The 26,557-nt window shown below is 36.2% G+C and overlaps 2 protein-coding genes and 1 pseudogene across 2 annotated transcripts; 2 read left to right on the forward strand and 1 right to left on the reverse strand.

Moving 5' to 3' along the window:
* The first annotated feature begins 7,764 nt into the window (after positions 1–7,764).
* Positions 7,765–8,735, forward strand: LOC122484254 (annotated as a pseudogene).
* A 7,757-nt stretch (positions 8,736–16,492) lies between these two features.
* Positions 16,493–17,452, forward strand: LOC122484255 (olfactory receptor 51L1-like). The gene has a single exon (XM_043582245.1). The coding sequence runs from the start codon at positions 16,493–16,495 to the stop codon at positions 17,450–17,452; it is 960 nt and encodes a 319-aa protein (XP_043438180.1).
* A 4,355-nt stretch (positions 17,453–21,807) lies between these two features.
* Positions 21,808–26,359, reverse strand: LOC122484256 (olfactory receptor 52Z1-like). Its single transcript, XM_043582246.1, has 2 exons — positions 26,355–26,359; positions 21,808–23,196 (listed from the first exon to the last, which is right to left on the reverse strand). Exons 1-2 carry the CDS (start codon positions 26,357–26,359, stop codon positions 22,179–22,181), a joined length of 1,023 nt encoding a protein of 340 aa, XP_043438181.1. The 3' UTR covers positions 21,808–22,178.
* Between the last annotated feature and the right edge of the window lie 198 nt (positions 26,360–26,557).

The following is a 26,557-nucleotide window of genomic DNA, read 5'->3' on the forward strand; positions in this document are numbered from 1 at the left end:
CAAGGGAGGGGAGGGGCAGAGAGAGGGGGAGGCACAGAATATGAAGCAGGCTCTAGGTCTTTTGCTCTACCCACTTATACATTGGTGGAGTTCTCAGGACCCAAGATCTCAGCCACCAACCAATGTCAGATTCTTGACTTCGCTGGAGAAAGAATTCAAAGACGAGTTAGAATAAAGTATAAGCGTAAGATTTATTACAATGCAAAAGTACACACTCCCAAAGTGGAAGTGCGGGAAAACTCAGAAAATCCAAGTGATGCCAAGTGGATGTCAGGCTCTGATGCGTATGGGAGGTTATCATTTGGGGACTAAATATTCCCATGGGGTTCTGGGAATAGCAGGGGATGTCTAGGAACTCTACATAGCATTACGCATGCTCTATGGTCGGTACTATGCAGAGGCAAATTTTGCTCTTGCGGATACTCCATATGTGGCCAGGACCTACTAGGAGTCTTCTGGCGTTCCCAGTGGAGGCGTCATTCTCAGTCATTTAGTGCAGAACTGGCTTTTTGTGCGCATGCGTGCTGCAGTTAAGTCTACTTGCGGTCTTGAGAAACCACAGAGCTGTCACAGGTTGGCTTAATCACCACAAATGTCAGATGTCAGACTCAGTTCCCTATTTTTTTTTTTTTTTTGTTACTCTTGCAAATATCCAGCGCTTCCCTAGTCTGACTGCCTCACCACTATTATAGACACCTGAAGATTATGGAGTCTTGTGATCAGGAAAAATAACCCTTAATTCACGGTCCATTGAAGAAAAGATTGGAATACGTACAACAAACTGGACATCGATATTGAGTTACAGTGATGACACGTGTGTTTCCACTTACGCTGTTGAAGTTTCATATCCAAAATTTCTGCTTACTGTGATCATTTGTACTTCAAGGTCCTAGGGATGGATATTCTCTTTTGAACATTTAAACAGATGAATATGTGGATATATAGTTGATCCTTGAACAGCATGGGGGTGAGGGGCTCTGAGCCCTGTGCTGTCAAAAATTTGCCTATTATTTTTGATTCTTCAAAAACTTAACTTCTAATAAACTACTGTTATCTCTACTGATAACATAAATTGATTAACACATATTTTATGTTATATTTATTATATGCTATATTCTTACAATAAAGTAAGCTAGAGAAAATAAAATGATTTTGTGTTTTTTTAATAAAGTTTATTTATTTTGAGAGAGAGAGAGCATGCACAAGCAGGGGAGGGGCAGAGAAAGAAAGAGTGAGAATCCCAAGCAAGCTCCACACTGTCAGCACAGAGCCTTACATGGGGCTTGATCTCATCAACAGTGAGATAATGATCTGAGCTGAAATCAAGAGTTGGCCGCTTATCAAACTGAGCCACCCAGGAATCCCAAGAAAATAAAGGTTAAAATAATCATAAGAAAGAGAAAATACATATACAATACTGTACTGTATTTGTTTAAAAAATCCATGTATAACTGGGCTCATGCCATTCTAACCCATGTTGTCCAAAGGTCAATTGTATAATATATGCACATTTGTAGTGAGAATTATATAAACCCAGAAAACAACTTAAAAGAATACATACCCAAATTAGGAGTCTTAAATGTAGGATGGATGGAAAAAAAGTATGGGAAAGGTATAATGTAGTTGTATCTCTGTGGTTTGATTTTTTTTTTTTTAACAGAGCCAATGTACTCAGTATACTTGTGTTACTTGTGTAGCTTAAGGGAGGCAACTAAATAATGCAGTTACAATTGTACTCATTAGAAAAAATATAAACCAAGAAATTACAAAGAAAATGCGGCCTCCCATGTCTTGTAAAACATTAAATTTTTCTGTCCTCTTAAAATTCCTTTTCTATATCTCTCTGCATAGAGAACTGGTCATTTACTTAGTTGATGAAGGTAACAACTCTGTGTCTTTGTTCACAGTGGTATTTCTTCACACATACATGCCCTCAGTAACTTGGTTAGAATTGGAGATTCTGCTCACATATCAGTTCCTGTGAGAGTATAATTCTAGGAACTTTGAACCACCATCGACATCTGTCCTCATTCCATATGGCACATGAACTTGTCTTTTATTTCTTGCCATTTTATATTTTATATTTTTGTATGTCTTTCTCCTTTATTGTAGTGCACATTTTTCCTTAGCAAAGGCCATATCTTCTATATTTGCCATGATTTCAATGAATAAAAAAAAAAGAGAAGCAAAAAGAAAGCAAAGGAGTGTTATTATTTTTCTGTCCAATAATGTCAGTATAAATTTAAGACAACCGGTGAATTGTCATAAGTTTATTAGATTCCACACCAATCCCCAAATACTGTTGTACATTCATAGTTTACTGATTATAATATTGAATCTTTCAGACATAACCAGGGATCAGTCTCCATCAAAAGCAAATTCTGTCAACATTTGGCTACTTATTTAACTACATGTTGGAGAAAAAAGGGAATAGAGGAAAGAAACTTCACATCTTATTTCCATGAAGAATAAGATAAATGGCCTATAATGTATTCTGGCTAAATCTTACATACTCTATCTATCTCTTTACAATAAATAAATAAATAAATAAATAAATAAATAAATAAATAAAAGAGATAAACAAATATGTATTGAGCATATATGAGGGTTATGTTCGTTGTATTGTAAGCATTATCCCATTTGATACTTTTTTTGAGTTTTGATTTTATATTTTAATTTAATTCCACTATAGTTAATATACAATGTTATATTTGTTTCAGGTGTATGATACAATGATTCAAAAATTTTATACATTAGTCAGTGCTCATTATGATAAGTATACTCTTAATTCTCTTCACCTATTTTTCCCACCCCCACCCACCTTCTCTCTGGTAACCACCAATTTGTTCTCTATAGTTGAGAGTCTGTTTCTTGGTTTGCCTCTCTATATCCTTTTTTTTCCCTTTGTTCATTTGTTTTGTTTCTTAAATTCCACATATGAGTGAAATCATATGCTACTTTTCTTTTCTAACTGTGTTATTTCACTTAGCATCATGCCCTCCAGATCCATCCATGTTGTTGCAAATGTCAAGGTATCATTCCTTTTTATGGCTGAATAATATTCCATTATATTAGTGGATATATGTATATATATCACATTTTCTTTATCCATTAATCTATCGATGGACATTTAGGCTTCTTCTATAATTTGGCTATTCTAAATAATGCTTCAATAAATCTAGGGTGCATATATCTTTTTGAATCAGTGTTTTTCGTATTATTTGTATAAATTCCCAGTAGTGAAATTACTAGATTATATTGTAATTATATGTTTAATTTTTTGAGGAATCTCCATACTGTTTCTCATATCCAATTTAATTCTTAAGGAATTTTATTGATATGTAATCATACCATAACACAGTTAAGAAAACCAGCTAAGAATGTTCAGTTCATTTGCCTAAAAACTATTCTAGTATGAATTCATTGCACTGGAATTTGAACCCAAGTAAAATTACAAATTTTTAATCTTTACATTAACATTGCAAACTGAGGAGTCATATAGTTACATATTTTTAAGTTAAACTATTAGTTAAGTTTTGGAGGAGTCAACTTAAAAGATGAGCATGTCACAGGATTTTGTTAATGTAAAATGACATAATGAATTTAATACTGTTTTAAGCTGCATGAACCATTATTCAGATATCATCTATTTCGAAAATTTGCTCAGAATATGGGACTGATGCATCTACTCTCCTACCCATCACTCCATCGGCCTTCCTCTGATGGACTGAATTAAGCAGAGATGCCCATGCATAAATTCAATTTCAAGGGAGTTGCAATCTAGTCCCAAAATAGAGTGGAGATTCTGTTGCTTGTAAAACAGAAGCAGTTGTATAATTTTAGTATCCACAGAGCCTTTTGTTCTACTAAAGGCTTTTCAGTTGGAACTTGTCCACTCCTCTGTGTATCTAAGCTCAGCCAGCTATCAGAGATACAGTCAGAGTTTCCTTGAATTTATCCACCTGAGTCTTTCTTGGGCATTCTCTGTTCCTGTGGAAATCCCCACTGTCTCATCCTGAGCTACATTCATCCCTTATGCCCGTGGGTCCCTACTCCTTATGTGGCATTAGTGGCTATGGTTCTCTCAGGCTTCCAGGAACCATCTATAGCCAGGAAAAACTAAAAGCTTATTTTGTCTCAGATATATAAATTGGTAACTCCTATGCTGCTTAGGAAGCACCAACTCCAATTTGAGCACTCCATGAACAAGAAAGCAAGGCACTGAAAGTTAATTAAGTAGTGGGGAAATGCAAGTGGCTATAGACTTGAGTAAGTCTGTTATGGGGGAGGAGGGCTAAGCTTGGAGGAAAAACAATGACCAATTTGTCAGTGGAAAAAGGGAAAGAGAATGTGGGTTAAAGAAAAGAGATTGTGGGTGGTTGGACATAAGGATTTGGTTGAGGTGAAAAAAATGAATTTTGTGGGAAAAAATACATAATGTGGTACAGTACTATGAGAAGAGATACGTTGCAATATTTTAGATAAGTGGAAAGAGACTATTTGAATAGAATTATGAGGAGACTTGGATTATTATACAAACAGAGAAAGAAAGAATGCCGGTAATGTGGTGAACAATGGGAACAATAATGTTTTGAGGCTGGAAATAGTAAAACTCTCTGAGAGGTACTCTGGGGGATTTGAGCAAAAGGTAAAGAGGAAAGGGAGTAGGGGCAAAATCACATGTAGAAATCCATCTTCCTTTCCCCACACACTGGAAAGAAGGATCTTATGAGTAATGGCAATGGCTTTCCTTTCATCCTGAGATCAGTAGGCGGCAGATAACACATTTTAAACACAGGAATGATTTACCTTGCTGATGTCTTTAAGAATTTACGGCTATAAGAAAAATTCATTTGAGGGAATCGCTCAAAAAAGAAAAGAATTAGATGCGTTAAATGGCTAATAAAATAGTTTAGAAGAGAAATCATAGTAGTGATAAAAAGCAGAAGTGAATTAGTTAAATATTCTGGACATAGGAACAAGAGGACATGTTAGTGGGTTAGGTTGAAGTGAGAAAATTTGAATAATCAAGGACAATGCCTAGTTTTTATATTTGATCAGCTATGCACCGTGAGTTACATTTACTAAAATGGAAATATTAAGGCAATTATCAAGAATTCTTTCTTGGCCATGTGATCTTTGTTGTGCCTTTTAGACATACAAGCAGAGATATTCAGTGGACTGCTTCATACATCCTCACTCTTGTTGGAGATTCTTAGAGCTCTTCCCACTTCACTCCCTTCTCTGCCCAGCAAAACCTTTTCCTTTCACGACCTGCCTCCCTCAGTTTTGTTCTAGACCTATCTTTTTGGTAAAATTGTAAAGAAAAGTGAGAAAACAACACCTGCCCAGGTAAAATTTGGGGACATTTGCAGGACAGCACAAGGGAATTACATAAGGAAGCCGGGAAAACATGCTTTGCAGTCTGAGTAGGAAGGGCCATTTATGAATTATATCCATCACTCTAATTCCTAGTTGTGACTAAGGGTCATCACAGTACAGAATCGGGCTACTTTCTGAAATAGGGTTAACATGTTTCAGTAGAAGTTACAGAAGGTTTAGAAGCAGGGGCTTAGATTCTACTTCTAATGATTCTTTTGTTTTCTCAGTAATATTTCTGAACCCAGGCTACTCATATATAACATGGCCTCTGTTGATCTCATATAGATATTTAGTAGTTCAAATATGATAATAAGTGTGTAAATAATTTTAAAGAGTCTAAAAATACTCTTAGATATTGGGATATGATTATAACTCATGAATAAACTTAAGGAATTAGATAATGATAACTTTTTTTCTTCTTTAACTATGTAAAGATCTCCATTATAGGCAAATTTCTCTTATGAAAGAATCATTGCATTATGAGGAATAAGGCATAGATGGTTAACTGATGAGGGCTTTAGTAACAAACATAAGATGTTGTGTGTTTGTTGTGATAGAAAGAAGGCATGGCAGCAAAAGTACAGATGAGTAAGATACTGAGCTAGTGAAGCGTCTGAAGGAACTGAATTTATTTTAACATTGCTTTGGTATTAGGGACTGCTCACTGTAGTAGGCTGGACTTGGATGTTGACCAAGCTAGTCACAAGGCTGCAGCAACCAGACAGGTGATGCAACCACTATTCTGGGAAATTACCATCTACATCTGTGTGCCTTTAGGCAAACCATTTAAGTCTCTAAGCCTCAGTCTACTTACCTATAACATACCTCTCTTTTGATGTCATTGGAGATATTTTATGGTACAAATATGATAATTAAAATGTAAAAATTCAAATTGAAAGAAGACTGTGGTAAGCATTTTCAAACATTGTTTAATTACCTGTAAAATATTGTGACATAAAGTTAAGTCACTTTGTAACTGAAATACACTAAAACTGAATGAGCAAAGAAGCAAAAATAAGAAAACTAGGAGAATGGTACCAGATATTTGCAATTATAATGGGCCACTGGATCACAGTCTGAGGGTGTGGGGGGTACTAACTTCATTAGTTAGGATCATGAGAATGTGATTGCTGATATTTTTCTTGTATCTGTTAAAGATGGCCCAATGCCATGTCTACAGACAAGAGGATTAGAAAAGAAATTGAGTTCCAGTGACACCAAAAGGGAGGCTTCAGGATCAACAAGGCTGATGTAGCTCACAAATCAATTACATCAATCAAAAAAAAATGATAACAATTCACTTAAGTAAAACTCTGGTCTGATTGCAGTATACATACACATAAATGAACGTTGGGTGGGGAATGTGAAATGGAAACCAAACTCCAAACACCCATATTGAATAAGTGAGGTAAGTGCTATTTATCCTTGGATGTTTGTGGGCTTCTGGTTCCCATTTAAACCAGTTTGAGGGCTCATTTATTTCCCTTTCAAATTGGTAACCATACTCACTACATGTGCAATGTTTTTCAGGTATCCATTATATCCTATGATATGATTTGATTAGTCTTCTAGGTTTTTCCATTGGAAAATGGATTTTTTATGATGTATTTATTACCTAAACTTTTTACAATGTTCCTTCTTTAAAAAAAAAAAACACGTTTATTTACTTTTGAGAGAGAGAGAACATGCAGAAGCAGGGGAGGGGCAGAGAGAGAGAGGGGAAGACACTGAATCTGAAGCAGGCTCCAGGCTCTGAGCTGTCAACACATAGCCCAACACAGGGCTTGAACTCACCAACTGTGAGATCATGACCTAAGCCGAAGCCTGATGCTTAATGGACTGAGCCACCCAGGCGCCCCTTCCAATGTTCCTTCTAAAATGTTTCTATAAAGTGTCCTTGTCTGAGGAAAATTAATGCTTGACATGGAGAGATCAGAGTATTGGAAAATATCCATACTTAATAACATACACAAAAATAAATGGCAAGTAAATGATGAATCTACAAGTAAATAAAAACAAACCAATTTATCAAAATATTAGTAGAAAAGATAGGACAATACATTATAAATTTAGAGGAGGGAAGAATATCCTGTGAATGACTCAAAATCCAGAATTAGTAGAATAAAATATTGACAGAAAAAAACATAATGACCATAAACCATTTAAAAGACCAAAAAGTAACATATTAAAAGAGGGTGGTGACTTTGGGTAATTTTTCAAAACCATTTTTCAAACTGTGTAGATAATGTGTCTACAAAACAATAAGAGAAAAGAAAAAAAACTAAGGTAGAAATATGAGTTGTCTTCTCCATACTGTGTGTTTTTCTTCCTTCTAGGAACCCACATTTTTGTGGTAGGAAAGTGGCTACTTGGGACAGACTCATGACAGGCTCTATCTCCAGTATGGAACAGTCTGTTTCATTCCACCTCACTGGGATTCCTGGCTCCAAGAATGTTAATCATTTTATTTCCATCCCCTTTCATGTGTGCTACTTGATTGGAATAGTGGGCAACTGTACAATCCTTCACACCATCCACATAGACAAGAGTCTCCACAAGCCCATGTACTACTTCCTGGCCATTCTGTCCCTTACTGACATGGGCCTGTCTATCTCTACCCTGCCCAAAGTATTAAAAAATATTCTAGTACTAAAAAATCTTGATACTAGGAAGATTGAGGTAAATTCTTGTGTATCCCAGATGTATTTTATTCATAATTTTTCCCTGATGGAATCAGCTGTGCTTCTAGCCATGGTTTTTGACCGCTATGTTGCCATTTGTGATCCTTTGAGGTATTCCAGCAAACTCACTCCACAGCACACTGTCTACATAGGGGTCTTCATTATAATCAGATGTTCTGTTGTCCTCCCTGTTATTCTTGTTTGTATTCCCACACTTTCCTTCTGTAACTCCCATGTTCTCTCTCACTCTTTCTGCTTGCATCAAGATGTCATCCAGTTGGCCTGTGATGACATCTCATTCAACATTTTATATGTTTGTTTGTTGTTGGATTTTATTGGGGTGTAGATTCTCTAGGAATCTTGTTATCTTATGCATTCATCCTCCATTCTGTGCTAGGCATTGCATCCTAGGGAGGGAAGCTCAAAGCTTTCAATACATGTGCTTCCCACATTTGTGCTGTATTCATTCTATATTTGCCCATGATTGGGCTATCCTTAGTGCATTGCTTTGCAAAACACTTCTCCCCCTTTTTCCAAATGAACATGGCCAATATTTACCTCTTAGTTCCAACAGTACTTAGCTCAATCATTTATAGCATCAAGACAAAGCAGATTTGCCAAGGTTTCCTAAGGGTACTATCACCCAAAAGGGTTGGGCTTACTCACACTTAAATGGGATAAGATTGTCTATTATTTTGACCTTTGCATCCATTTTCTGCATTCTAAAGATAACTTGTTTAGAATTTCTTGAGCACATTTGGTGCATAATAAGTACATGATCGTTAATAAATTCTACATGTCTCTGCAGAAGAATGAAACCGGACCACTTTCTTACACCACTCACAAAAATAAATTCAAAGTGAATGAAAGACCTAAATGTGAGAGAGGAAACCATAAAAATCCTATAGGAGAAAACAGGCATCAACTCCTTTGACTTTGCCGCAGCAACTTCTTATTAGACATGTCTCTGGAGGTAAGGAAAATAAAAGCAAAAATGAACTATGGGGACCTCATCAAGATAAAAAGCTTCTTCAGAGGGAAGGAAACAAATAAATAAAACTAAAGGCAACTTGCAGAATGGGAGAAGATATTTGCAAATGACATATTAGATAAAGGGTTAGTACCCCAAATCCACAAAGAACTTATCAAACTCAGTACCCAAGAAACAAAAATCCAGTGAAAAAATGGACAAAAGACATGAGCAAACACTTTTCCAAAGAAGACATCCAGATGGCTAACAGACACATGAAAAGATGCTCAACGTCACTCATCATCAGAGAAATACAAATCAAAACCACAATGAAATACAACCTCACACCTGTCAGAATGACTAAAATTAACAACTCAGGAAACAACAAATTTTGGCAAGAATGAGGAGAAAGGGGAACACTTTTGCACAGTTGCTGGGAATGCATACTGGTGCAGTCACTCTGGAAAACAGTATGGAGGTTCCTCAAAAAATTAAAAATAGAATTATCCTATGACCCAACAATTGCACTACTAGGTATTTATCCAAAGGATACAAAAATGCTGATTTGAAGGGGCACATGTAGATAGTGGTGCTATCTACAATAGCCAAATTATGGAAAGAGCCCAAATGTCCATCAATTGATGAATGGATAAACATATGGTATATATATGCAATGGGATATCACTTGGCAATCAAAATGAATGGAATCTTGCCATTTGCAACAACATGGATGGAATTAGAGTATATTATGATAAGTGAAATAAGTGAGGCAGAGAAAGACAAATATATGATTTCGCTCATATGTGGAATTTAAGAAACACAACAGATGAACATAAGGGAAGGGAAGGAAACATAAGATAAAAACAGAGAGGGAGGAAAACCATAAGACACTCTTAAATACAGAGAACAAATTGAGGGTTGCTGGAGGGGAATTGGGGGGGATAGACTAAATAGGTGATGGGCATTAAGAAGGGCACTTGTTGGGATGAGCACTGGGTGTTATATGTAAGTGATGAATCACTGGGTTCTACTCCTGAAACCAATACTACACTGTATGCTAACTAATTTGAATTTAAATGCATTAATTAAAAATGAAAATAAAAAATAAATTCTACATGTGTCTATAAGAAAAATATTATAAGAGTTTCTATCATTACTTCCTAGCTTGAAAGCATCTCCAAATCCTGGTACAAGGAGATTTAGTAAGAGGAAATTCATTTCATTCAAAAAATATGGAGATACTTGATATTCAGGTTTCAAAAAATATGGAGATGTTTGATATTCAGGTTTGAGAAGTCCAATTTTTCATATTAAAGCTAAGAATTACAGAAGTTAACTATTCAAAGGTAACAGAGGTAATATGTAAAAGAGTGGGCAATGGTAACCAGGTACATTTTCTTTCCATTGATGCAAAGTAGACCTTATTCTCCAGATTTTGAGCTAAATCATAATAAAACAGATGCTTCAATTTAGGTATAGAATAAATAAGAAGTTTGCATTTCTTTGTTTCCTTTACTTCCATTGGAATGAATGTCAGAAAAAGCTTGGGCGATGAATTAATTGAGATAGTTTTCACAAGACCAATCTATACTTCACACTTAAAGGGCTGTATACCTATGATGAAATAGGATAAAAAGTATATCAAAATCCCTTGGTTAAGTGTACATTCCTAGTAAGCAAAATGTCTTCAGAACTTTATATAAACTAGAGTAAGAGAGATGCCAAAAACTTCCCAAGACTCTTGCTGTCCCATCTAATTCCCTAAGAAATAAGAGGAAACACATTTTTAATACTGAAGCTTAAAGGTGTACACTCCAATTGGAGAATAGAATGTATCTGAGGCAATTAGCATGTCAGTTCAAAGAAAATCTAAACTAATGTTTGTACAAATACTATTTTAAATCATTACCACCAAAACCCCCTTTGGTTAAATAATGGGAAACTGAAAAACATAAATAAACACCTTTTATACAATATCATGGCTAGGATTCCCTGAAAAGAAGAAAAAATATAAAAACAATTAATGAAAAAATTAAAAACTTTGTCAAACCATAGTTTAAATTTTTTTAATTTAAGGAATAAAGTTATTTCAAGTAACAATAAAAAAAATAACAACAGACTGTAGTTTCCAATGATTTTAAAAGCAAAAAATCTGAAAAATGCACTTTAAAGATGAAATGATATGGGAAAGCAGATTTTATAGCAAAGGCACAGATGAATGCTAGAGAAAACAGAATGCTAGAGAATAAATATATACATGCAGTTAAGATCGATACATGACAAAGACCTTATTTTTTACATTCTGACCATGTGGTCTTATTTCCCACAAAAGTCTAAGCTCCAGGGCAATTCCCATCTACTCTGGGAAGATGATTCCCATCTACTCTGCTCTATGTACATTACCACTTGAAGAATTGATTCAACTTTTCTTTGTGAAAGAGGCCTCTTTTCTTCTTCTTCTTCCCTAGTCTCATTCACTCTTCTTATCTTTTCTCAGTGCCAGCTTTTTCTAACTGGAGTATGTAAGAAAACTAAGCATGCAATAATTTATCTGAAGTTTTCTCTTATCCACTTAAGTAGCTGGCTTCTCTAAGTTGACCCTCAATTTTGAAAAAAACAAAACAAAACAAAACATTTTGTCCCTTTTAATAAAAAAAATGGACATCATGTTTCTTGTAAGAAAACAATGAAGAAAAAATTTACACACATAAAAACTTTGGCATGTAATAAACTCCCAGAGAGTGGTAGTGAAGGTGATCAACACAGAGATGGAGAGTAACAGAAATGTATATGAGATAGACATGACTCCTTTGTATTAATTAAGTTTTTCTTGGAAACAGATGCCACCCTCAAACTGGATAATTTCAAGAATTTGATAAAGATGTCAGGAGTCATTAAAAATATATAGGCAATATTTAGGAAAATGAAGAAAATTTGTATTTATATTTGTATCTCTATCTGTATATATATTTATTTTATAGTATTCCAGATGAGATGTTTGCTACCATCACTAGTCCTGAAGTGGCAAAGGAAAAAGAGTTTACCTGAACTCAGGAAAGGCATCGTGTGGAGAAGGACACCTGATATACACTTGTCCTTTCTGTAGAGAGATACAGCCATCATGAAGGGTTGATAGGAACCCAGGGGAGTAAATATCTAAACTGTATGTTCTGTATTCCTGTTTCCAGCTCCCATCACTGACCAAGTCAAATGAGAACCCAGATAGTGAAAGGACCCATTGAGGCAATCCACTATGGTCAAAACACAGAGCAGGGAAGATCTGGGAAATAGACAAAACATGCCCTTCTCACAGAAACCACTTTGATTTTCATATTTATATCCACTCTCAGGCTTGTGATTTAGGTAGTGCTTGAATATGGATATCTGCCCATCACATTCTCCCCATCATAGTGAATCATTCAAAATTGAACTTATGACCAGTATTGTCAAAGATGTGGGTAGTGGAAAATAAAATTGTGTTCTTATTTCCTCCCATTGTATACCTGAGTAATATATAGACCATATGGCAAAGGAGTATGGATACACTGATATTGAAAATCTTTTAATTTGGGATCCTTGATCGTATCAAATTTATATGATATCAAAGTGATTTCAATTAATATCAAATAAATTAAGTATAAGGAGAATTGTGAAACATCCATCCAGTGAACACAGTAAGTTCATATCATTTGCCTGGCAATCCATGGAGAAGACATTTGAAGATGGAATTGTGAGGGTTTGCAACTGTTAATGTATAAATAATGTCTCATTTCCATAGACTATCAGTGGATGGTGAATTTCTTTAGTATTTGAGTATGTTCTCTTTAGAAAAACTATTATTTATATTGAGGTCATCAATTCCTGAAAAATTCCTGTTGTGCTACCTCATTTCTTCTAGACATTGATGCAATAGTATTTGAGACTCTCAATAGCCCTCTTGCCCCTGTATTCCCAAACTCTCAATCCTGCTGCAGCTGGAGTGGTGGAGAAAAACAAACCAAAATGGTGGCACTGACAGGGTTACAGATACTGTTTTGCATTTATTGCAGGGCCTCATATCTTGAAGGACTGGAGGAGATTTATGAACTGATCCTTCTTCCTCTGAGAATTAGAATGGTCTCTGATGACAAGTGGAACTGTTCTACCAAGTACATGAGTGAGTCCTGGGGGAAATAAAAGTGGAAGGTAAGAGGAAATTACAGAGGGGCACTTGAGAGACAAAAGAGAGGAGGGTGGACACCCAGAGTATGGGAAGGAGGACCAGAACACTGTTGGAGAAGAGAGACATTCTCAGTTCATCAGAGGATATAATTTTCACTAAAATACTTTCATTGTTCATGTTCATTCCTATAGCATTCAAGCCAGACTCAGGCTTTTCAGGCTGGACGTGCCTAGGATGCCCTAGATTTTTATGGTAGGTGGTCTCTGTGTCCATGGGTGGGATATGATGCTTATACTGGGTGAAAGATTATTTTTCTGGTGTAACATAATAGGGATTCCAGAATGGGATTAGGATTGTACCAGATAACCTTCAAGGTCCCTTCCAATCCCAAGTATCAGTGGTTTTTAATATGACATTAATTATGACTCAGAGGTCTATGGGTGCCTGGGTGGCTCAGTCGGTTATGTGTCCGACTCTTAATTTCAGTTCAGGTTAATTTTTTTTTTCATGGTTCTTGAGATCAAGCAGTATTCTGACTATGTTCTGACAGCACAGAGCTTGCTTGGGATTCTCTATCTTCTCTCTCTCTCTCTCTCTCTCTCCTGCTCCCCTGCTTGCACTTTCTCTCTCAAAAAATTAAATAAACACTTAAAAGAAGAAAAAAATATTAATCAGAGTCTAAACCCAAAATTGTAGCTCTTTCTGGGTTTTTAGTTTATAATATGACTCCTCAAAATCCATCCTTCTTCTCTGGGAAGTGGTAGAAGACATCACAAGACCATGTGAATGAATTTGAAATATAGGATCAGAAACAAGAGGAATTGGACAAAAATTGAACCAAGGCCAGCATATAAGGAGCTGTGGAAAAACAGGCAGAGCAAACCCTAGTGAATATATGGAATGTAGTGATTATATGTTGTGGCAACTTGAGAGCAGTAACATGGCTGCTCAGATTCCAGGCTCCCTGTAGTCCCAAAGTCCTCATTCCTGTTCTTGGAGAGACTTCCCATTTCATCCTGGGCTCTGACTTTTTTTTTTCTCCACAACTGACACTGAGTAGAATGAAAAGTATAGAAGGAAGGCCATCATGATTACCCAAAGACTTTGGGGGTGGAGAAAAAGATTATGAAGTAATTTATATTATGGCTCCACTGAATTTTCAACTGGATGAGATGGAGATGAAACTGGCATCATTCCCACCCCTCAGGTTACCAGGTTAGGTCACTTTTGTGAGGTGCCCACTCTGGGGTGTTTCCTTTCTGGAAGGATACTTCAGAATCTCCTCATAGCTTCCTACCTCCTGTGACTTTTCAAAGAAATACTGTTGTTGTCACATATTGTCTTCATCAAATTACCATTATTTTATGGTCACTATGTATAAAGAATCTATGCTAAGTATTCTGATTACTATATCTCCTTTAATCTTAGTCCATCCCGTCAATGATTTTATCTTCAGTTTACAGATGAGGCTACTTTGGTACAGAAGGAAATAAGTCATTTGCTCAACTGAAAAATCGAGCAAGCATTAGAGCCAGACAATGTCATATATATAGACAAGCCCCAGGCAAGAGAAGCAGGGATTGGTGGTGGTAATAAGCCAGGCAGATTGAGGAAAATAGCAGGACCTTAATCACCAGGTCATTCAATACATGGACACTATTTAATTGTTATATGAGTTCGTCAGAAAGACTGAATTTTTCTCTGGAACTTGCTTGTTTGATTTCTACATTATGGGTCTTCTGTTTCCTAGAAAATTATCATTATTTATCCCTCCAGCCAAATATCTGCTACAATCAGGGTTTATCTGCATAGAACTAGAGAAGATTGAAGGGGATTTGAAGTTCCCAAAGGGCCACAGTAGACTTTACAAGACAGGAAGATACCAGTTTATTCATTGACAAGGGGAAGCAATCTGTCTCATGGATTGTAAATTCTCAAAACAGCATTTTGGTGAGCAGGGATTCTTGGCACTTGATGGGCACTTGATGGGGATTTTGAGAGGTGGCTCCTCTTTCTTACTTCAGAGATGTTTTTCTTGAGCACATAAATACTGGAATCTGCTGGGGGAAATATATTTTCTCATTTGTTCTTAGTAGGAAAGATTTAGGATCAAGGTCAGAAGCTTTTTCTGAGCACTATAGTTTTTTGGTTATTTGTGTTGTTTTTGCCTTGAAGCATGAGTTTCCACTTTATTCTATTTTTTTTTCTTTCTTTCTTTCTTTCTTTCTTTCTTTCTTTCTTTCTTTCTTGTACAAGGTACCACTCTCTAAATGACTGATCAGATCTGAATCATAATAGAAAGAAGGTTGTGCATCTTTAAAATCAGAGTCAAAGGTTGAGGCACCTGGGTGGCTCAGTTGGTTGAGCATCCGACTTTGACTCAGGTCATGATCTCGCGGTTTGTGAGTTCGAGCCCTGCATTGGGCTCTGTGCTGACAGCTCAGACCCTGGAGCCTGCTTCAGATTCTGTCTCCCTCTTCCTCTGCCCTTCCCTGCTGGTCCTCTGTCTCTCAATAATAAATAAACGTTAAAAATTTTTTTTTAAAAATTAAAAATCAGAGTCAGACGAAGTTATACTTTGCTTAAATAATATATTTTATTACAATGAGAACATTGTATGTAAAATTACATAGTTCATTATTACAACTTTTAAAATTAAAAATTATTTTAATTAAGTCAGTTTAACCCATGTTTAGTTCTTGGGAATCTAGTCTGAGACAAGGCCTGTGGCCTCAATTATATAACTGCAGTTATGTTAGTAAGACCTGCTTATGATAATAAGTACTGGTGACCCATACTTGCCTGAATTCTGTAAAGACATCTCGCATGATGTTCTACTATTATTAAAAAAGCTCTGAAGCTTAGGCAGGAAAAGGCATTGTGTGTAAATCATAGCAGGAGTCATTAAAAAAAGATTAATATTAACATCAATAGCTCTTGCCAAGAAAATTCTGGAAGAAAAATATAGAATGAAAGATGTCATCCTGAACAGGTTGTGTGCGTGCTGCTGTAGGTAGTCTTTAGAAGATTGTCTGTATTTTAAGAGAATGTCAACGAGTCTGCATCTGAGAGGCAGGAGGGAAAGAGTTGTTATACAGTATATATTTTACTTAACCAACATTACTCAGCAATGAAATGAAGAAAGCAAAATGTAGGGATGAATTTAAGAGTGCTTACAGGAAAGCGCTGCAGTTTTATTTGTTTTGTTTTGTTTTCCTGACTCAGATGATGATCTTATCATTGCCCTCCCCACTGGAGTGTGATCCTGAAAATGGATTGTGGTTAAAAGTGAGCTCTATGGCAACCTTAAACTCCAGTAATACCCTGTCCTCCACATTCTATCTCTCAGGAATCCCTGGCTATGAGGAATTTCACCACTGGATATCCATTCCATTCTGTCTCCTGTACCTTGTTGGAATCATGGGTAACTGCACCATCCTGCATGTTGTTCGGACAGACCCCAGGCTCCATCAGCCCATGTACTACTTTCTGGCCATGCTTTCCCTCACCGACATGGGCATGTCCATGCCCACCATGATATCACTGTTCAGGGTGTTGTGGTCCATTTCCAGGGAAATCCAGTTCAGTACCTGTGTGGTCCAAATGTTTTTCATTCACACTTTCTCCTTCACGGAATCATCTGTGCTCTTGGCCATGGCCTTTGACCGCTACGTGGCTATCTGCCACCCTCTACGATATGCTACCATTCTCACCCCAAGACTTATCATGAAAATTGGAATTGCAGCCCTGCTTAGGAGTGCCTGTGCCATGATTCCACTTCTGGCTCGGCTGGCCTTCTTTCCTTTCTGCCACTCTCACATCCTTTCTCATTCATATTGTCTGCACCAGGACATGATCCGCCTTGCCTGTGCTGACACCCTGTTTAATGTTATATATGGGTTGCTTCTTGTCGTTGTGCTGTGGGGAATGGACTCTCTGGGTATTTTTGTGTCTTATGTGTACATTCTTCACTCTATATTAAAAATTGCATCACGTGAAGGGCGGCTTAAGGCTCTCAACACGTGTGCGTCCCACATCTGTGTTGTACTCATTTTATATGTGCCTATGATGGGGCTATCTATTGTCCACCGTTTTGCCAAACACTCCTCCCCACTGATCCATATCTTCATGGCTCACATCTACTTATTGGTTCCACCTGTGCTCAATCCCATCATCTATAGTGTGAAGACCAAACAGATTCGCCAAGGAGTCCTCTACCTACTTCTCCGCACAAAAACCGGTTCTACTATGTCTTAAGGCATGATCTTAGACATTGATGGCATCAATCTAAATGATGTAAACATATACTTGTTTGTCCACACTAGGTATGCTGGCATCCCAGTTGTGAACAAAAGAGAAAGAGGAGATATAGAATCCACAGAGTATCAGGAGAAGTGCTTAAAGGAGAGAGCTGGGGTCCTTGGGACTATACAACTTAACATGTGCTTCATAAATTACCTTTAAATATCAGTACATGTAGGTGTTGAGTGTTTTAGAAATCATTTCCATCTATTCCCTTCCATTTCTAATCCCAACCCTCCATGAGCACTTACCCATTAAGTTTTCATTAAATATATTAAAACCAGGGGTGCCTGTGTGGCTCAGTCGGTTAAGCTTCTGACTGTTGTTTTAGGCTCAGGTCATGATCTTCAGTTTGTGAGATTGAGCCCCATGTTGCGCTCTGCGCTGGCAGCATGGAGCCTTCTATGTTTTCTCTCTCTCGCCCTCTATCTCTGCTCCTCCTCTGCTCTCTCTCCCTTTCTCTCACAGAAAATAAATAAATAAATAAATAAATAAATAAATAAATAAAACTCATGTTTCTTTGCTTCTTGATACTCTGTAGTTGTTTGGAAATCTTATATTGCCCTTCTTGTTATAACAATGTGTTTGTATATCTGCTATTCTTTCCTTCTTAAAGATGGAAAACATTTTATCTTGATATAAGAGCATATTAGGGTTCAAAGCAGAACTTATCAATCCTTATTGTGAATCAGCATCATATTTTAAAGTTTATACACATGTCTGCCCTACTAAGAAATTTAGTTTGCTCAGGAATAGAAAAGGCCAACTGCATATTTTTTATTCTCTTAATTTTTAGAAATAATTTTAATTTTATAAAAATTTGAGACTCAGTAATTTTGGAAATACCCCAGACACCGTGATATGATGTCAATGATTATAATCCATTGAGTAAAATGTATCTTAATAATAATTTAGGACATACTATTTCTTTAAGTGTAAAAAAGTACTGGGGTGCCTGGGTGGCTCAGTCGGTTGAGTGTCTGACTTCAGCTCAGGTCATGACCTCAAGGTCTGTGGGTTCGAGCCCCACATCCAGCTCTGTGCTGACAGAGCCTGCTTCAAATTTTGTGTCTTTCTCTCTGCCGCTCCCCTGCTCACTCTCTCTCTCTTTCTCTCTCTCTTTATCTCTCAAAAATAATGAATTAACATTAAAAATTTTTTTTTAAATAAGTGTAAAAAAGTACTATCCTTGGTATTCCTGGCTATGAGGTATTTCACTTATGTAACAATATAACTCACTAGGTGTAGCTACCTATAAATTTGTGGTAGCAGGAAACAGCTACAGATTCGGGTCTCTTAATTTTATCTCGAACTCCTTTCAATATACAAAACTATCTTTCCTTATAATTCTGAAATTAGCTAACAAATGGCTGTGCATAGGGTTGTATAGAAAACTTGCAAATGTAATTGAATTTTCTAGTTTGTCTGGCTATACTTGTGCAAAGGCAAAAAGTAAGCGAAGGGTACAAATAAGATATTAAAAAATGTGTTATAGTTCCCAGTATTCGTGTATTTGTGGAAGTCTTAATAATAACCTATTTTTACCTATCTGGTTCTACCTAGTATAGCAACTGTGCTTTGAAGAGTTTGCTACTTGTAAAGATGAATATATGCTTGGTATAAAAGTGACACCAAGACTTTATTGAATGTAAATGATTAAATAAATGAATCAATCACTGAATAAAGGATACTTTGGATATTAAAGAAAATCGAGGAAAAGATTTGACATGTCACGAACCCCCATGTCATCTAATAAAAGAGATCTTACTAACTTAAAATTAGTGTTTCAAATTTCAGTCATATGGAGCACATCTACAATTTATTTCTGCTCCTTAGTTTTCACTCAACTATGTCTGTTTGCCCTTTTATCCTATTTCTTGATTCTAATTGCCAACTGCCCCTGTCCTTTTAGCATATTCACCTTGAATAAAAAATGTCAACTAAAAATAAAGCTATGTAAAAATCAAAATTAGGTAATATTTGTTGTAATAAATAATTAAATCAAATTGATAGGAAAAATTAAAATTTTGAGAATGAGCATTACCATCAGCCACACATTGTATATATAACATTTAACTATTGCTAATCATCTTTAAAATAAGCCATACAGAGAAAGACAGATACCATATGGTTTCACTCTTATGTGGATCCTGAGAAACTTAACAGAAACCCATGGAGGAGGGGAAGGAAAAAAAAAAAAAGAGGTTAGAGTGGGAGAGAGCCAAAGCATAAGAGACTCTTAAAAACTGAGAACAAACTGAGGGTTGATGGGGGGTGGGAGGGAGGGGAGGGTGGGTGATGGGTATTGAGGAGGGTACCTTTTGGGGTGAGCACTTGGTGTTGTATGGAAACCAATTTGGCAATAAATTTCATATATTGAAAAAAATAAATAAAAATTAGAAGTATTAAAAAAAAAAGAAACCCATACATGAATGAATGAATAAATAAATAAATAAATAAATAAAATTAGAACTTCAAATTCAAAATATATTTTGACCTTTCCTAGTCTTTGTGCTCTAAAAAACGAAGTCTTACTAGTTTTTATTTGCTAACGGAAATATGTTTAAACTATTGCATACTAGATTTTGCATTTTACATGCCAATAAAACTACTTTAAATGAACACCTACATAGATAATCTAAATTTTGAGTTTACAAATTATTATTTACTATACTCACTTCTTAAATTTATTATTAGTATTACATTATATTCATAAAATGTATTTTACTCAAAACATTTAGAAACCAGATATATTCAAAATTAAAATATTTCTTCTCAGTAAAATACAGTTGGTAGGGAGATAAGTGAATATAACAATGAATGAATGAGTGAACAAGGTTGTATTAGGAGTTGAGAACAGAAGCATTATCCTATTTTGGAACCTTAATGAAGGCAGGAGTTTAGTCTTCTGGCAAGCATCTGGTGCTCCAAAAACAAGAAGGTCTCTTGTTCCTGCCTAGAATTGCAACAATACGACTAAAGCATCTTTCTCACTTGTACGTGGATTTATAAATTAGGGTACACTATTACTCATATTACCTTGTTTGACAAAGTCTTGAGTGGTTATTTGCCTTTTGAAAGCATTCTCTGCCTTCTTGCAGAATCTGTAAGATAACCAGAAGCCAAAATAAAAATTCATTTGTGTATTTGAATCCCCTATCATCAGGCAAATGTGCAATGCAATTATTTTTGTAATGTCAAATGTTATCTTATAAGTTATACATTAATCATCTTGATGCTGCAGAAGGCTCTTGGTGGCAAAACACAATGGCAAGAAAAAAATGATAGAGAAGATCACTATCCCTTTTGTCATCTAAGTATCTGGCATTTTCTTCTATACAAAGCATTGCACTGCAAAATACTTCATTATCCCACTTAGCCATTCAGTTATTCAGTCTGATATCTTAAATAATAAAAGCATGATTTCCTTAGAAAACGTGTATTATCATAATTACCTGGTTACACATAGAATCTAGAAACAGCCATATGCATTTGTAAAGAGAATGATAACAATATAAATATTTTCAAGACACTCCATTCAATTAATTCAACCACTAGAGCATTTATTATGCTCATGATGCAATTTTTTATTCTCTTATGCCAGGGGTAGATTTTAGGTCTTTTATTAATTGACAGGTGAATATTCTCTAGAGGAGAAAAGGGATTACATGCAGGAATTATGACAGATAGATTTATAGATGATAGTTTGTCCCAGCTACTATAGAATGAAATTAGTAGGAATGTTTGGTGTGTAAAAACCAATAAACTAGAAAAATTGCAGGTGCTTATATAAAAGAGCCAAATGAATCCAGTGAACATAATCTTGACCATTTGCCATGATTTATCTTTTTTGAGAATTTCCCTGGCACAATTTCAACCCTGTTAATCAGAATATTAAGTGCTGTAACAGATTGATGCAGTTTTAACAATATGACCCAATATGGGGCAATTAGCCTGGCTGTGTCCTTCCTGAGTCACAGATATTTAAATTGCTTGAATGTATGCCATGTCTCATACTGTTTTTCTGTCTACTTAATCTAACCAAAGTAACTTTCATTTGTGTGTAGCCAAAATAATCTTTATTACACCAAGGTATTAAAGGAGATAGCAACATTTTCTGAAAGATAAGGGAAAGTTTTTTAAGAGGAAAGGAAAGAAGTATTTAAAGTATAGGTCTTATTTAATACATAAGGACATAGTAGGGAGTTTGTTACATAAAATTATTAGCATTTGGCTTTTGACTAGGTAATGCATTTACCTATTTAACAATGTTTATTAAATTTTTTTATATTCTAGGTTCGGTAGATGTAATGATGAAGCTGGAATCTGAACTAAGCCATGACTTACAGAGTTTACATTTTGTCCTGTCCATAGCAAATTGACATAAAGGAGGAATTGTGTATTTAAAAAGGATATTTAAGCCCCCTGTGCTTACAGTGACATTCCACTGATTTTTACCTCATTATGTTGAGATATTCCTTGATGGTACTGAAGCAGTTCCTTATTAGCTTCCTGTTTACCCTATGTCGGGAAGACAGCATTTAGAAATGTGACTATTTTAAGCTCTATTCAGAGGTTAAGTGTTTTGGGAATGGATCTGCCCAGGTTGATTCAGACTTGACATTTAAACCTGATCCCCATCCTGGACTTACCTGTTCCTTGTTGCTTCATAACCTTTGAGTCATTTTGGTTTGTTACAGAGCCCTAGTACATGCATCCTTATCTCCTTTGTCTTTACTCCATAAACAATGGGGTTCATAGTGGGTGGCACCAGTAAGTAGAGGTTTGCCAGGAGGATAAGGACATGCTTGGGTACATGATCTCCAAAGCGATGGGTAAAGAAGGAAAAGAAGGCCAGAGTATAAAATATCAAGATGACACATATATGAGCTCCACATGTTGCAAAGGCTTTTGTCCGGGCTTCCCTAGAAGGTAGTTGGAAGACTGTTCTCAGGATTAGCCAGTAGGACAGGGAGATGAGGACAAAGTCTAGCCCTGTGGTGAGGAGAGCAGCAGTGAGCCCATAAATGCTATTGAGGGCAATGCTATTACAGGCCAACTTGGCAATGCCCATGTTCTCACAGTAGGTATGGTGGATGATGTTTTCCCGGCAAAAGCGTAGCCGGAGAATGAGGAGGACACCAGGAGTGACCACAGCCACACTCCGAGTCACCAGAGCCAGACCCACCTTGCTAATGAGAGAACCTGTAAGAAAGGTTGCATAATGGAGTGGTGTACAGATAGCCACGTAACGATCAAAAGCCATGGCCAAGAGAACAGCAGATTCAGAGAGGAACAGAGCATGAACAAAAAACATCTGTGTGAGACATGCAGGGAATGTTAATGGGGAAGGACCCTGCCAGAAGATAAGAAGCATTTGGGGCACTGTCACAGTACAAAGGAGAACATCATTGAGTGCCAGCATGGCCAGGAAGAGATACATGGGTTCATGGAGGTTCCTGTCCCCAACCACCACTGCCATAACCAGGCCATTGCCTATCACAGCCAAAAGGTACATGAAGCTGAAGGGGATGGAGATCCAGATTTGGAAGTCTTCTAATCCTGGGACTCCAGTCAGCAGAAAGGCAGTGAGGTGAGTGGATGTAGAATTGGATATTCTTGTAGACAGGTGGCCCAAGTCTGTTTCATGAAAATTAGAGAGAAAATAGCTGCAGTAAATATTAATAGAAAACACATTCCTTCATCCTAGTTAAGATCTAACCATTAATTCTGGGATAAGGAAGTAGAAACAGAATAAAATCATCTGAAAAAAATTATTAAAAATCTGAATGAGGGTGCCTGGCTGGCTCAGGCAATAGAGCATGTGACTTTTGATCTTGAGGTCTTGAGCCTGAGTTTCAAGTCCCACTTTGGGCTTACATCTTACTAAACACACACAAACACAACAAACAAAAAAAACACCCCCCCCCCAAACCTGAATGATTACGGGCAAATCACTTCCCTTTTATGGGGCATCTTGTTCTCTCTGAAAAAAAAATATGAATCAGAACAATAAGTGGTAAACCTTTATTTTTGTAAACTTAATTGTTACAAACACATGATTTAGGTATATGTCTTTTGAACTTTCAACTGTGCCGTGTATATAGTTTTTGCCTTTCTAACTTGATAATAATTTATTAAATACAAAAAAGTAATTTGTATTTATTTTTTCTATGTAACACTGAATAGAAGACTGGAGAGAGTTAATATTCCATTGTTTGACAAAGTTAACGGGAGGACGTGGGTTGGATGGTCAACTAATACATAATGAGTCAGCATGAAGATTCCAATTCTTATTTTCCATCCAGATGGTGTGAGTGATTTTCCTTGGCTTACTTTTTCTACAATAAAGAAAATGTTTTATTCTGCCTCTCATTTCAACTCTTGAAGACAATAGTTTAATTACCATGAAATTTAAACTGCTTTGCTAAAGTTGTAGTGTTATTCAGACCCTAACAAGCACATTCAAGGATCATGAAATGGAGTCAAGGAAGACGAAGACAAATGAAACTCCAGAGTACAGAATGTTCTCATTCAGAACAAGACAGTCACTGAAGATGTCAAGGCCCATGATTATTCAATTCCTATTATTGAAAGACCCAACCGCAGAGTAGAGTGACTAAAATGTTCACATTCACAAACAAAAGAATAAGATCACATTTTAGCAACTTTAAAAAAAATTTAATGTTTACTTGTTTTTGAGAGAGAGAGAGAGAGCAAGCGAGAATGGGGGAGGGGCAGAGAGAGAGAGAGGGAAACACAGAATCCGAGGCAAGCTCCAGGCTCTGAGCTGTCAGCAGAGAGCCTGACGCAGGGGTTGAATCCACAAACCAGGAGATCATGACCTGAGCCACTCAGGCGCCCCCACATTTTAGCAACTTTTTAAAGTAGCAGCAGTTCTTACTTTTCACATATCAAAAAATTTTGAATAAAAATAGCTTTTGTAAAAAAAAAAAAAAAACACCTCAAATATCTTTTCCCAGGGCTTATAAAACACAAATTCAATTAGTCAAGTTTGTAATCAAATGCAATACTTTTGGTAAAGGCACCAAGTATGTTTATAAACACTTTTTGACTGCAAATCATAAGAGGTTTCAAAAAGATGGATAATAAATGCTGTTTTCACTAAAAAGAACCACCAAAATCTAGAATCTGCAAAGGATCCACTTTTCATGTTACACCGCCACGAGAATGGAAAACTACACTGTAGTGCAAGATGTCTGTCATCCCTTTGTTAATTGAAACCCTTTTCAGATTATCCCAACCCTTAACAAAGAAGTAGGACACATTATCACATGAATTAATACATATTTATTCTATCGTCCTTCACACTGTCTTCACTCTCTCTCTCTCTCTCTTCCTCTCTCTCTCTTTCTCTATTGAGATGATGAAGAAAAGACAAAATTTTTCATCAAAAGGCAAACACATAGAAGAGATGAAATGGTTTTTAATGCAAGTCCAGGAGAGAATTTTTGAATGGTTGTTTTGGAGGTATAAACACAACTTTAATTAGCCTGGTAAGATTGAGGCTTTGCTTCTTTTATCTGGTTGTTTCCCAGCAGTGCCTGGCTTTGCCATGTAGCAGTCACACAGAAAATGTCAGCATATTTAAATAGAAGACATATCACATTTCAGCACAGGGATGGGCAATATGGCAGTAATGGTAAAAATAATAATTATATAGATGTATTAATGCTTACCATGTGCTAAGCATTTTCTTAAAACTCATTCTAATCACTTTACATAGATTATCCATTTTAATGGTAACAACTACTATATGAATAACTATTGTTAGTACCTAATTTTACACAGAAGGGAACTCAGGTACTCAAGGACTTTCCCAAGGTCACATCACTAAAGAGTATGTAAATCCTGTTTCAAAATCAGGGATCTAATTGCAGCACCCACAGTATTAACCACTAAACTATGCTAACTTACCTTTTAGATGCATGAGTTTTCTAAATCATTGGGAACATAAAAATGGAGATCTTGAATTTCCTCTTAGCACTGTCCACAGTGGTATTCTTAGGTCTTAAGTAAAAACGTCATGTCTAGCTTATAGAGATTCAGAGAACATGTGTATACATATATATACCACCTGCATTTTACATAGATATCTATAACAACAATTGAAATCACCTCGGGGCCAAGAAGTCTTTTGGGTATTTTACCTGATGCGTGATTGTTTTTGCACCTGAGACCCATAGTTTGTATATGGATTAGCTGATTAAACCATCCTTTCACACTTGTGAAGTTATATTTCCCAATTTTGAAATGCATTGTGTAATTTTCCATCTCAAACCAAGTACCTGAGCAACATCTCTGCACTTCTTTGCTAGTTCAGTATGCAGTCCTTGAGGGATACTATTGCCTGACTGTTCTGGAACAAGGATATCTTTTATGATAAAGACCAACTATTGAGGCTATTTTAATACATGTCCCTACATGGCCCGGTCTCCTTTAGTGACATATTTTGAGGTTATTCCAAAGGAAAAGCACGGCAGAATATTTGAAGTTTTGAAATATTCAAAATAATTGAAATATTTTAAACATTGAAGATTTAAATATATACAATTACATATATATATATATATATATTACTTATAAAGCAGTTTTAAGTTTATAGAAAAATTAATCAGAAAGTACAGAGTCCACACATAATCCTTTCACTACAACCCACCCGGTTTCTCCTGCTATTAACACATCACATAGGTGTGATCCAACAGTTAAAACTTATAAGCCAATATTGCCACATTTTTGTTAGTTAAAAACAATAGTTACATGAGACCTCACTCCTTAAGGTGTACATTTTATGGTTTTGACCATTTGTCAAATGATCACATGTATCCCCTGTTACGGCATCGTACACCACAGTTTCACTGCTCTACAAATCCCTTGTATTCTACATGTTTACCCATCCTTCCTTCCAAGCCCTTTGACAACCACTGATCGGTCTCTATAGTTTTATTTTTTTCACACTGTCATATAGTTGGAAACATGCAGTATTGGTGCCCTTTCAGATTGGGTTCTTTCCCTTAGCAATAAAGCATTTAATTTCCT

This window comes from Prionailurus bengalensis, chromosome D1 (genome assembly GCF_016509475.1).
Source record: "Prionailurus bengalensis isolate Pbe53 chromosome D1, Fcat_Pben_1.1_paternal_pri, whole genome shotgun sequence".
Lineage (NCBI taxonomy): Eukaryota > Metazoa > Chordata > Mammalia > Carnivora > Felidae > Prionailurus > Prionailurus bengalensis.

Coding starts and splice junctions, on each gene's coding strand:
- LOC122484255 (XM_043582245.1), top strand. CDS start 16,493: ATGGCAACCTTAAACTCCAGTAATACCCTGTCCTCCACATTCTATCTC.